The 14,174-nt window shown below is 40.1% G+C and overlaps 1 protein-coding gene across 1 annotated transcript; it reads right to left on the reverse strand.

The window, feature by feature from the left end:
- Positions 1-120: 120 nt before the first annotated feature.
- IFNAR2 (interferon alpha and beta receptor subunit 2) lies at positions 121-14,174 on the reverse strand. The gene is made up of 10 exons (XM_084516684.1): positions 14,040-14,174; positions 13,066-13,213; positions 11,307-11,402; positions 8,133-8,180; positions 7,639-7,802; positions 7,333-7,504; positions 5,282-5,454; positions 3,862-4,024; positions 3,308-3,426; positions 121-1,574 (listed from the first exon to the last, which is right to left on the reverse strand). The coding sequence occupies exons 3-10, from the start codon at positions 11,347-11,349 to the stop codon at positions 891-893; spliced, it is 1,566 nt and encodes a 521-aa protein (XP_084372810.1). The 5' UTR covers positions 11,350-11,402; positions 13,066-13,213; positions 14,040-14,174; the 3' UTR covers positions 121-890.

A 14,174-nucleotide genomic window follows, 5' to 3' on the forward strand; every position in this document is an offset into this window, starting at 1 on the left:
GTAAACAGGCTAACTCATGTAGCTTTTCAAAGGCTAAAAAAACAACCAACCTCCTCCCCCCCCAAAAAAAACAAAACACAAACAACAAACCAAACCAAAAAAAAACCACAGTAAAAATTCTTAGGTTTATGAAAAGTTTTCTTTTTATGAAGGATAAAATAACTTTACTGTCCAGTAACCTTTAAACATCATAAAAAATATTTTAAAAAATAGTATTCAATTATAAGAGACAGACACGTTTAATGCCTTGAATCACAGTAACAAGAACTCTCTTGCAAGCTACTGAGTATTCTTACCTTGTCTCCCTGCACCTCCATGATTTCATTTATCAACCTTCTCTGCACAACTTTGAAATCCATTTACTGACTGGCACGTAGCACTACCTTAATGCCTGCAATCCACCCAGCAGAACAGGCTTCAGAGTAACCCATCAACAAAGCTAAGGAATAGTAGCAGAGTCCTCGGGAAAAACAAAACAAAACAAAACAAAACAAAACAAAAAAAGAAAACAACAAAAAAACACACAAGACAACCAAACGGGGTTTGATTAAGAGATCGGCCATTCACATCTCCCTGTACTATAAACTAACTCCTCACTTGAGTTTATAGAAGATATTTACCATGTAACAGCTAAAAGGTATAATTTACCAGCAAATTGCAAAACAAACTACTCCCTTTTTCTGCTACATCCAAATTGTTTTTGATACCACCTGAACCACACGCTGATATCACAGAAATATTTGTTAAAATGAGTCCTGTATATTTTCAGTACTTCAGCATATACTTTCAGAATGTTAAAACAAAGAGATCAGATCTGTATGTTCAGTCCAGAAAGAAAAAAGTTGGACAGTACCTATTTGTATGTTATAAAACAATAGTGGTCCTCAGATTCATCTTCTTAGGTATTCAGTTTTTGGGTCTGTATCTGAATCTGATGAGTCACTTTCATTGGAAGAACTAGATGAATCTTTCCATTCCTGAGAGTTGTTAAGACAGTGTGGTTTCTGCACACTTTCTGTATCATCAGGGAGCTGTGATTCAAAAGCATGTCTATGTTGCCAATCAACTGTATCACCCTGGGAAGACAGAAGAGCTGTAGAATTGTCCATGGTGTCTTCAGAGATTCCCAGAAGCACACTTTTCAAGTTTATGGTAAAGCAATCATTGTTCCTTGACCTAGAAGAATAGGTACAGTTCTCCTCAGGGAAAGGCTGAAGTAACTTGCAGCCTGGGTCTTGATCTTTTTCAATGTCCATCTCATTCTCTTCAAAAACTTCTGGGTCATCATCCAGATGTTCACTTGCCTGGCTGCTACCGTCATCACATGTGCTACTTGTAGAGCACCGCACAAATACACCTGTCGTGTCTGAGGAATGAGGTGTTCTTACGATATTATGCCTTGTGTAGTCATGATTACTTAGGTCATCACTGCCACTGTCATCGCTGTCACTGTCATCACTGACACTAGATCCCACTGCCTTTTTTTTAATCTCTTTATATATGATCTCTACAGATTCTGTTTTTTCAGTTTCAAATGTACAAGGTGAATAGCCTATCGTCCCCCCGACGAATACCTAAAAGAACAAAAAGAATTAGGAAAAAAAAATCAAAACAAAAGACCAGCCAAATCTGCACACATAGAAATGTTTTTTTCTTTTTGTTGTTATTGTTTACATCCAATTCCCTTATTTGGGTAGATTATGACAGCCCCGTCACAAGAGGTAATCTCTAAGAATCTATGCCAACTACAGATTCTGACAGAGAACTCAAACACAAATATCCTTTTTTTTTTTTCCCCAGTGAGTTTTCCACTCTCAAACATTCCTCAACAGACACCAATTCCTGTTTATAACAGAATACAGTAATAATTATTACTGAGACTGCAGAAGTTAGACAGACATGAACCTACCCAAAGAAGTGGTCCCAAAATCTGCAACTAACAAGTAGGATACTTTTCAGGCAGTGAGGTATCTGCAGATGACTGTATCCTAATCTATGATGCTAGATACATATGAACTTGAAAGCTGGTGACCCACAAGGTATATCTGATTTTAGTCAAGAGCATGTCTCCTGTGATTGAGATGCTACCACTGACATCACAACTCAGACTCAGTTTTCTTGAGAAACAACATGCTTCAAGACTGCTTTTCTGGAACACCACCACGCAACAAGACTGCTTCCTCAAAGCATATTTTCAACAGCTGCTCAGATTTGTCTGTCTGACCAGGCTGCTAAACTTCTACTTTTAGCATTTCTCTTATGTTCTCCTTGCCTCCTTTTGTGGGCAATAACCATGAAGGGCAGCTTTAGAAGAAGTGTTTTAGAGCAGTAACCTTGACTCTTCTACAGAGAGAAGGCTTAAATAACTGGTCCATCTTTTGGGGAAAATGAGACCAAACCCCCCAACTCTAGACCATTTTAATGTACCATTGCAGGCACAATGTGCCCAAATAAACTGGGACTTAAGTTCCTTTTTGTCTTTTTAGCTTGGTTTCCTAAGGAAATGTGATAAGGAGAAAACCTTGAAGGCAAATTTAAGGATTTTTTTTTTTTTTCCAGTTGTAGAATCTCGCAAATGCCCTTGAACACATCCAGCATCCAGGGAGCTGGCTAAGCAATCCTGAAATCTTCAGGGAGTTATCTACTTACTGGAGTAATAAAAGATTGAATCAATTATAGGGCAAATTGGATTTGTTCCTAGTGAGTAGGATGCTGTAGAGTGAAGTAACACAGGCAAAATGCACCAGAAACTGCTTTGCAAAGGAGCAGTGGATACCAAGTTTTCAAAGCGTATTTCTTGGTGAATAACATTTTTCATCCTTGTGCATTTTACCTAAAAACTGGAGTAGGTTTTTCGTTCTGGAGTTATTGCCCTGGCTCAGATATAGAGGAAGAAGTGTCTGCTGCAGGAAGCATTTACATGTATTAGGTAATTTTCAAAGGGCAAGGGGTAAATTGTCCTATGCTGGGTGCTTCACTGTAGAACCTGGTCTGCTTCTGTGAAGCATGAAGAGTTCATTTAAGGTTACTGTGTGTGCATCTCTCCCCTTCAATGCTGCCTGTCCCCTCCAACTTGCCTCTAGAGTAGAAACAAATGGTTTTCAAAGAGACTGAATATTTGTTCTACAGAATGGATAAGATTTATTAGCTTTGTTTTTAATTGTCAAGATTATCTTTGACACAATCAAGCTGCAAATAGAAACATTCTGAGCACTTAAATAACTGGTACCTAATGTACATAAATAGAAATTTCATATTGTAAGCTTCCTGCTTCCAACCAGGAAGGTTAAGTATAAAAATTACATACCAAGGTATAAGGAAGTGATTTTTTCTGAAGAATATAGCCTCCCCAATGCATACACTTCAGGACAATACCTAACACCAGTGAAAAACATATAGCACCTGCAAATGAAGCACTGTAATAACCTGCAAGTGAAAAGACAAACAAGCAATCATGAATGAAGTTTTCAATCATCACATTTCATCTTTCAAATTCAGAACAGCTACTTTGAATATCAGAATAATTTTGGATAGAAGGGACCTCTACAGGTTATCTGGTTCAAGGTCAAAATGAGACCAAATCTCAAGTTAGATTCAGGAATTAAAAAAGAAGTTACACCATCTTTGATATCTATTTATGTAGTTGGTGCAGATTTGCGTGGTTCACAGGGTCAACAGTAAATTTGTAGCCCCAAAGTGGATGCATTTTTATATTTCCCTTATGAATCCCCATAATGTTTGTCACTTGGAAGGAACTTGCTCTCTTCGTACTTTGAGAATTAACCTGCAAATCTTCCTACATAAAAATAAAACACTGGCACAATCAAGACAGACAACCCATTCCTGCACTATAACAGTTACCTTGTTGAGCTACAGAGCCTGTAGTTGCACATTTCCAGGCTGATGGGACGGAAAGTTTGTTCAGAGATGCGGAGACCGTAACGGACACACAGTAGTTTGTATTTGGATACAGTTCTCCAATGACAGTACTAAAAGTTTCTTTAGTGGTTGTCTCACTTGGCGTCTACCATGAAAGACAATGTTTTAGAAAGTTAACTATTTGCCTAAAAAGAGAATCCAAGCCACCAATAAAACCTGGCTATTTCAGAGAGATACCGCTGTAGGACATGAAACTGGATACACTGTTACAGTAACTCAGCATTTTATCTAGACAATCACTTCATCTCTAGTTCTAGCTGATACTAAGATGCCTAATCATTGCCTAAAAACTTCCAATGCATGGAGTATACACTTAGGCAACTCATTCCAGTGCTTTGCCAGCCTCACTATTAATGTCTTTCTTGATGCTTCACCTGAGGAATGCACAACTGCCAATTTCACTTCACTCTTTTTGGTCACAGCCACAGTGGATGTGCTGTTTCCTCTGTTTCTCCAGTAAATGTTTTCACACAGAGACTGTGGCCTGTAACTGTACTTTGCTTGTTTACACTAAGCCATCCCCTATTATTCCAGCATTTCCTCATGAGTCACGGCTCAGGTTTGCTCCCACAGTCCTCACTCTTCCTTTCTGGATCCTGCCACTCTTCCTCTGCAGCCTGGCCCATGTCTTTTCTGAACTGGAGCAAGGTAGGTGTGCTTTCCAAGTATTGGGAAGGTGAGAAATATGCCCTTTTTTCCCCCTCTTCCTCCCCCTCAGACAAAATGAGTCATAGTTAGCTTGTAATAATCCAGAATGCTCTCATCCTTTCTGGCAAAACTGCTGCCTGTGTAGCTGTTAACATCCTGCTTATTATGCAGGCAGTTATTCCTAAGTGATATACCCTGCATTGGTCCTTACTGAATGAGCTCCTATTATTTTATTTCTCTGTTTTTGTGAAGCTCATTTTAAGTTCTAATCATGCCTATCTACCTCTCTATTGCAGCATACAATAAAATGAAGAAAAAACAGTTTCTGAAACTACCTGTTCTGGATCTAACTAGATATACTTTTTCAGTTTGTCAGAGAACTATTAAACTGTTTGCTGAACATATTTCCAGATCAGCCGTGCAGAGGAAACTACAACTGCTGGTAGTTTCTGCTGAAGTCTTTCTCCCTTGGCTTCACAGAAAGCCAGTGCCCCACGCTTTATTTCAAGTAAGGATACGGGACAACTAACACTCCTCTTCTACGCCTGCTTATCTGCAGTAAAAGGAAGTCATGGTTCTATTTTCTTCTAAGTATCTTCTATTCACACATTCTGCAAGTCTGCTGACCACTAGAGCGATTTTATGCTTGCTATTTGTGCATTAGACAAGAAATACAGAAATAAAAGTTCTTTACCGTATGCTCTCTGTCAGGTGTTTTCAGTGTTATATAATAATCAATCTCTTGATATATATCAATTAAAGACACTGGCTTCTCATTATTCCTTAAGTGAGGGGTTGGCAGCTTTACGGTGACATTTATGCAGTTTAGACAAGAACTGATATTAACTTCTGGTGGTCCCAGGAATGCTATTAAAAAAAAAAAAAGAAAAAAACATACACTATGTACAGCTGACTAATCAAATTCCGGAGTGTGTCACTGATATAGACCCACAAGGCCTTGCAACATTTAGGTTTTGTGGGAAAAGATAGCTTGGCAACATGGCTAGACTATGAAAACAACAAGCAGCAATTAGTAGGGGAGGGAAGAAGATGTGACAGAGAAAGAAAGGTCGCTTCAGCTCCACAGAGAAATGCACTTTTTTTTTTTTTTTTTTTATCTATTTGAGAGGAAAGCTGAGGTTAATGTTTAGGAAAAGCTGACAACTTTCTTGCTCAACATTTTTTAGTCACTGGAAGGAAGGAATCCCTGTACAAATTTGGTGGTGTGTGGTCCTGCACATACTTATACCAGGTGCAAGGAAGGCCACAGGTCCGACTCTTGGAAGCTGAACGCTCTACTGACAACAGCTGAAACAATTACATTCTGTAAGACTGCCTTTGAGTTCAAAGTAACCTCTTAAATTTCGTTCCTCAGAACACATTTGAAGAGATCTGCACACTGCCCTCCAAAACTACACATCCAGCAAGGCTAGATTTGATTCAGTATGGAAGTTCCTCTAAGATCTTCTTTCCTCCAACATAGGAAAGAAGTAAGTTTGTTCTCATACGACTTCTCAACACTATCTCTGTAAGACTCAATTTGTGTACAACACAATATGGGAAAAAAAAAGAAAAAAGATAGTTTGGATTTCAGTTTTGTTTTGCCCAGAAACATGTACATTTTGGTCAACGCGGAGACTACATTGCTAGCAAAATTCAGAAAAAGCAATACATTTTTGCCAATTATTTCTGTTCCTGAAAGAATGGAATGGGGTAGGGAAAAAAAGTTTAATACTTGAACAAACACAAGCTTTTACCCACCCCCACATGGGAGAACACATTTCAGACAAGTTACAAACTTACTCCTTTCCCATCATTTGGTTTAAGTTAGAAATAAGTATTAAATTTGGTTCTAGTTAAATGTGGTTGTTCTCTTGGCTCTTTCTTATATTAAGCCTCTGGGCCTTTGCTTAAATCCAACTGCCAAAAGAAGTGAGATTCCATGGAGCTATTAGACTGTAAACATCAACTGTATCCAGTAGGGAAACATCTCAGAATATTGTTTCTTTCCTGCCCAAGTATTGTAAAAAGAGGCACTACAGTGTGAAGACGGAAGGCTTCAGCCAAGTCCTGAGCCATGAAAACCATGGCTTCACTTGAATGCTTGTAGTATGAACCACAGAGCTACTAGCAAAACATCCAGTTTCAGTTTCCAAGTTGCCAGTGACAGGCAGTCAATCAGCGCACTTGGTAATTCGGTCTAGCTTCAGCTCCCAGTCAGAGCAGGCTGTTAGGTTTTCTGTTGTTGTTCTGTTTCTCCCCCCAAGACTCAAGAAGCCTGCCATTGTATTAAGTAGTGGTCAATGCATCTTCTGATCCTCTTTATTAACCTAACTGCTGAAACACTAAGGACCTCTGTCTCTGAGGGATGTTCTCAAATCCTTCAGTTATTTTTAGTTAAAAAAAAACAAAAAACAAACATATATCATCAGTAACTTCAGTCTCAGCATCACTTTAATTATTGAGCTCTCAAAAACAGAAGTTGCTCAGTCTCTGTTAGTTCCAAATGAAATGCTAAGCACAGGTAAGGGCGATGCTGCCTCTGGCATTAGATGTCACTGCTAAGCATTTTCTTTCAGAAGCAAGGAAAAGACTAGGTTGATGAAACAACAGGTAAATCGCTCTTTCCCTACACCTAAAACTGCCAGCCAGGTTAGTTTGTAATGCCGTACTGCAAAGCTAGCAGAGCATCATTTATGCATAACTAGGAATAAAAACTAAAATGAACAAATGCAGTGAACTTACTGTAAATACGTGGCTCAAAATGAAGTCCAGAAGAATTGAATTCTTTTGTTCCTACAAAGCTCCGAACATATACATAATACAGAGTAGATGCATTTTTAAAATCCTCTGTTAGGTTACAGGAGAGGTGTTCAATATATGAACAGTTTTGTGCAATCATCCAGTTACTGTAAATCAAAATATATAGTAATTACAAGTCTAAAATAATCTATTTGGATTCTCCAGTATAAGAAAACATCTTCGGGGAGTGGAAAAACAGGCAACGAAGAAAACCTCATGCCGATTATTTTGAACTCCTAAACATTAAAAGAAAAATTTGTGTCTTATATGAAGTGAGACTTGCCTGCGGTCAAAGTACAATACACGATAGTGGGCTGTCACATTTGGGTCAGTTCCTGCCTGCCAGGACAAAATGTGCTCGAAGTTGAAAGATTCCATTGTTAGGTTGAAAGGTGGCCCTTCTGGAAACCTTTCTAGAAAAGGAAGGGAGAAAAAAAAACACCACAACAACAACCCATTAACATCATCAATATGAATGGCAAACCAATTTGAGATTGCAACAACTCTAATCAATAATCCTGATTAGAGAAAAACAAAATTAGCCCCCAGATAAAGCAACCATAGAACAGAATAGAGTTCAGCACAACAGAAGACACAACGCAAAGGACTGCCCTCCCATATTTTATTTCTAAGAAGTTCTTTCTTCAAGAAGCATAAAATTGTAAAATGATGCCTGGTAAGAACATGCAAGTCTCCTGAACTGTATTAGGAAAAGCATTTGAAAGACAATAGAAACTTCTTACCAGGCATGCTGCTGCAACAAGCTGCACACAGAATACAGATGATGTACGCTGGAAAATGAAACCACATAATAGTGAATTTGCACGTCTGCAATATCTGATTATTAGTTTCCTATTGGCAATATTAATTCACAACAGTCAGAGACAATTCTAAGTGTTCCCTCAGCTGAAGTGTTCATGCGGTCCCTTGACTCAACTTTGTATGCTACTGGGTTCTCTCTTTCACATCTTTCTTTTCAATTTCCTCCTTTTCCCAGAGTACAGGATTCTCCAATCAGTATCATTACCTCAAGGCTCCTAGGAGCTAATTCTTTGATAACTACCCTGTGGTTCAGGCTCACATTGATCCGTGCCAAAAGAGCTTCAAGATTCAGTTCAAATAAACCTATTTAAGATGTTCTTATTCCACACTTAGAGGATCCTGACTGTATTGTAGGTAGCTTACTCTCTAGTAAATACCACTGTACATTAGGACAAGAATCTTACAACTTAACTGGAATAAAATAGCTACCACTGCTTGAAAAACATTACTGAATCATCTTCAGTAATGAAGGCCATATGTCCTTCTTTGCTAAATGTGGGGAATCCTCAGTGCTGCAGTACTGGCATACAATGCACTGTTTTCAGTCATTTAACTCCTTTGATTTCCTTTCTAGTTCAGTTGCCCCTCCTTCAGTTTTGGTTTAACCCTGGCAGGCAGCTCAGTAGCATCCAGCCGCTCGCTCACTCTCTCCAGGTGAGATGGGGGAGAGAATCAGAAAGGTAAAAGTGTGAGAACTCATGGATTGAGATAACATCAGTTTGCTAGGTAAAGCAAAAGCTGCACAAAAAAAACAAAGTGAAACAGGGAATTCATTCCCTACTTCCCATGGGCACGCAGACATTCAGACACCTCCAGGAAAGAGGTGCTCATCGCGCCTAATGGTTTCTTGGGAATACAAAGGCCATCACCCCAGATGTGCCCCCCTTTTTCCTTCTTCCCCCCAGTTTTATTGCTGAGCCTCATGCCTGTGGTGTGGGACATCCCTTTGGGCAGTCTGGGCCAGCTGTCCTGGCTGTGTGCCCCCCCAGCTCCTGGTGCACCCCCAGCCTGGTTGCTGGCAGGGCAGCATGAGAAGCAAATAAATCCTTGTCTCTGTGTAAGAGCTGCTCTGCAGCAACTAAAACATCACCACTACTGTCATCAAAAATCCAAACCAAAGCGTCACACAAATCTCTTTGAAGAAAATTAACTCTATCCCAGCCAAAACCATGGCACCTTCCCAAACTTAGGTTTGTGTCCTGTTTCTGTAACGTTACCCTGTGGGTGTTTCTAGCTCTTTCTACACCATTCTGTTCTCTGCCTGGAAAAGAAGAGACAAAAAAAAAAACAACAGATACTGCAACACTTTTACTTTTCTCACAAGACATGGTTAAAACTGTACTCGACCTGTCAGTTGGGCCTACTGTCTGAGCAATCTCTTGAACCTTCTGGCAAACCCCGACATCCTAGAGACCACCACATCTTCTCATATAACCTCTGTGCGGGACTGTCCTCTCATGCAGATTCTAGTTATATCCAGAGGCCAACCCAGTCTTGCATCGTTTGTATCTTTTCAGCGTGGCACTCGGAGACATTCTTGAAATGATTGTTCTGACTCTTCTAACTCTTTTTCAAGATACTTTAGCTCTCTTCTGCTTTCCTGTTTTAATTTCCTGTTTTCATTTTAAAGTCATTTCGGGGCCTATCCTCTTAGGACAAGATGCTCACTCTCATACACCGTGTCCAAGAAAGTCATCAGTTAAATTTCAAACAATCATGTTTTTTTCCCGCGCTTTAAAGGAACTCCCTGGAAATATCTGCAAAATTACTTCAGCATTCTTCCCTTGAATTCTTCAACATGATCTCGTTTGTTTTGACACCTAAGCTCCTATCCAACAACATGACAATGCCCAAAACACCACCAGCCCGCTACTTCTGTTGAACTGTTAATTACTACTGCCTTAACATCTTATCTTGCAAGTATTAAAATATGCTCTCTATATCCATTCTGAAACTAGATGCAAAGAGATTAAGCAACTCACTGAAGTTGCACATGCAGCAAATATATATATTCTCAGAAGAGAGAAGACTTCTCTCTCTAGCTTCATTTTACCATACAGACCACAAACACCTCTTATATGACTTATTTTGCACATGATCTTCTACATTACTCACTACTGAATAATAAATACCCCCTTAGAGAAGTGCCATTAAAACTAGAACTGCTTTCTTGCAATACAGCAACAGATCACCTACATATACAAAATAACCAAGGGGTATGAATAACAAAGCAATACCTTAATGGTTATTATTCTTCACCTGAACACAAGCTCAGATTTGTAATCACACTGTCTTTAGCACATTGATGATACTGCTGCTACGTCAAACAGTGTCAGTGTACAGGCTCTAGTAATGACACTTCCATACAGCAAGCTCTTTGGATTAGTAGATGCAATCTTTTGAGATCCTTTCTTACCCTAGCCACCTCATGTGTGTCAGGTGTCTTGCTGAAGAAATTCTCTGTATTTTTAAATACCTTTCCCCTCTCAAATCTAGTTCATCTAGAGTTCAAATTGCTTTAGTAACTTTGTTTCAACAAGCACAAACTCTGCTGGCATAAGAGATACAAACAGAAAAAAAAAGTTACACAAAATAACTGCAGTAAACTTAAGGCTGCAGAAACAAAGGTAAAAAAGTAAAATGAAGAAGGAATCTTCATCATCATCTTGTCCTTTTCACAGAATTAAACAATTCTATCGGAACAGTTTCCCACTACAATTAGAGTCCAGCCAACAAACTATGTTTGCAGTGTTTACTAACCCAGAAACTGAAGAGTCCTGAAAAAAGTTAGGACAAGAAATGACAAAGTATCCAACTAAGTTCACCGGATTTTTAGAGCATACTGTTTCAAAGTTTTTTGTTTTTTTTTTTTTTTTTTTTTTTTTTTTTTTGTTTTTGTTTTTAATGGAGAAATCTGGTTTATTTTTAGAATAGAGTATATAGAATAAAATACCCTACAATATTGATTCTGTGAGTTATTCTAGGGAGAGCTCTACAATAACTTAATGGTATCTTAATTCAGTGACTTGGAAGGACTGCTAGTGAAAAATCACCAGAACTACCTCTCCTACAGTGTAAAAGCACAAGCAACTTACCAAATGGGTAAAAATGCAGTGGTCCACCCATCAGTGTTTCCATAGTGATTCAGAAATACAGCTTACTGATTGCAAAATAAACATTTTGCTTCCATACTGCAAATACATTAAAAACAATCACATTCAGCAAATCATATTGGTGAATGACTTGTATATAAAATGAGATATATGTATAAATAATTATTTTAACCTCTTCAGTGCATTGGGGGAGAGGCATGCACACAGTTGCTACTATCATCCTAGGCGATGATGCTCAAAACAGACAATTTTATGACAATAGTACTTCCCTCCCCAGTCCCTTGTGGTAAGTGCTCTTACCATTTTAAATAAATACCTAAAGCACTGTATGACTATTAGTATTGATTTTGCATAAAGACAGCATTAGAAAATTCTAAGCCATTGATTCCAATTTATAAAATACAGTTAAGATAAAGATCACTTGCCTTTATTTGAAACATTGCAAGAACTCATCACTGTCAAAAAAATGTTTCCAGAAAGAAGGTAGATAGAGAGGTTAGAACAAAAACCACAATGATTAAATTCGACCACAATGATTAAATTCGAATGAAGTTATTAAGGTTTGTTAGAGTTTTTAATACATTAGGCAATATTTTAATAGGCCTTTTCTAGGTGTTGTTATTTTACTCTACTACCCTCACCATATTCACATTTGCAGGACTTGGTTTTTGATTTAAAGGCAAAGTACTAAGGTACAACTGTGAATCTACAGATAGCTGAGAATGGGTATAAGTCTTTGGAAAGAACCTTCTTCTCCAACTTTAACACAATAAATTGTTTTTGAATTTAAACTGATTTTTTAAACCGATTTTCTCCGCAAAACAAACAGCTTAAAATTAAAAACTGTACTGAATCATAATATGGCCAAACTCAACACAGTATTTTAAATGTATCTGATTTATTTGAGATGTAACTCCTTCTCTGCTCAAAGCTTCAGCATGACTAGAGGAAGTCACTGAATTAAGTGTTAAGAACCCATATCTGTGCAACTGATAATCATAATTGCAAAGTAATGAACTCTTCAAGAGATGAAGAGAACGTTCTTTCTCACTTCATTTTTTTAATTCATTAAAGCATGAAGAATATTTCAGATATAAAATGTTTGTTTTCCTTTTCAATCCAAATTAAGAATGAAGCAGAAGAAGCTATGACTTACTAGTTACGCAATCTTTAAGTAAAGTTCATCACTTATAAGAGCAAGCTAGAAGGTGATTGAGTCACCAATAATCTATCAAGCCCATTTAGCTTTGACACTAGTGAATGGCACAGAAAAAAATAATGATTTGACATTCAGATCAAGTTTACAAATTACACAAGTAAAAAAAAAAATAAATCAACTTTCTACTTTCAGCAAGAAAACCAGATTCGTCCAGAAGTCAACGCAGAAGACAATGGTACTATCACAGTCACTTGAAAGAACACTTACACCTGCAAGATCTGGTTTTTGATATTTCTTATGTATTCTGCGGTTCAGCAGCTTAGAATATGTAAGATAGATGTGACCAAACATGTTTCTCTTTGAGTTTGCACAGTCATCTAAACCTACACATCCCTTACAAGTTTATCAATGACGGCGGACATTTAAGGGGAAACCCATTCCTGTCAGGACTCTAGCTAGCTTTTCTCACTCTTCTGCCTCAGAGCCTCACCAGCCCTTGGAGGGAAGCCATGGAAATGCCCTGCGAGCCCAGCCCCACTCACCTCACCTCACCTCACCTCACTCAGCAAACAGCCTACCCACCTGGTCACTCAGCTGGGTACCCCCTGCGTGCTGCCCGCAGCCTCCAGCGCTTCCACAAGCCCGCTTGGCGCGGCCACCTCACCTGCAGCAGCAGCAGCAGCAGCTTGTCCTTAGCTTGCGGTCAGGCCGGGTGGTTTTGAGGTGGACGCTTCCAATTTGGGAAAGAATAATAAATAAATAAATAAATAATTTGGGAAGTCTCCAATAAATTGGAAACCCCCTCACTCACCCCCTCCTACCCCCGCGTTACCCTCCCCGCGTCTCCCCACACGGCTGCCCTGCCCTGCCCTGCCCTGCCCTGCCCTGCCCTGCCCTGCCGGGGGGGGTCGACGTTACCTGGGGGCGCCCCCCAGCCGCGGGCGCCATCCCCGCGGGGCTCCCCGCAGGCCCCGGGCCGGCTCGGCGAGGGCGCAGCGCGAAATGGCGGCGGCCCCGGCGCTGGGCGAGCGCCTGGAAACGCCCCCTCAGGGCTGGCCCGCCCCTTCCCGGCCGGATTAACGGGCCGGGGGTGCCGCCGTTATGGCGGTTGGGACGGCTGAGGGGGGTCCTGCCCGCCTCGGGGCCGGGGGTCTCGTCCCGCTCCGCCACCCGTGGCCAGTTCCCCTGGGCGGCCTCAGGCACCGCTTGCCGGGCACTCGAGGGCTCGGCTCATTTCGGTTTCTATTCATGAATGTTTCATCCGGCTCTGCGATTTTTTTTTTTTTTTTTTTGTTCCTTCTCTTTGATTATTACCAGTTTTTGAAATCATGAAGTAAACCTGCATGGAGAGCCGCAACGGCTCCCGCTGGTTCCCTTTTTCACTCATGACCTCAGTGCGCTGCTGCTGCTGCTGAGCACTTCATAGATATCTATCTGCCTCAGCAGATGCGGCCTCCTCCGCACCAGTGTGTTCTCATAGCTAAAACTGAAGTGAGGTGGCGTTAAATATAGCCCTCATCAAGCTATTTACTAAAAAAAAAAATCTTGGTACTTACCTGAGAGGGGTGAGAAAGCATTGCCAGTTAGCAGCCATGTCCCTCCACGCCTACAGCGTTGCCAGCTAAACCTCCCAGGCCGCTGAGCTCTGGGTATTTGCTGGTGGAGACATGCGATTTGGGGTGTTGTTTGGT

The sequence above is a fragment of the Aythya ferina genome (assembly GCF_964211825.1).
Source record: "Aythya ferina genome assembly, chromosome: 1".
Lineage (NCBI taxonomy): Eukaryota > Metazoa > Chordata > Aves > Anseriformes > Anatidae > Aythya > Aythya ferina.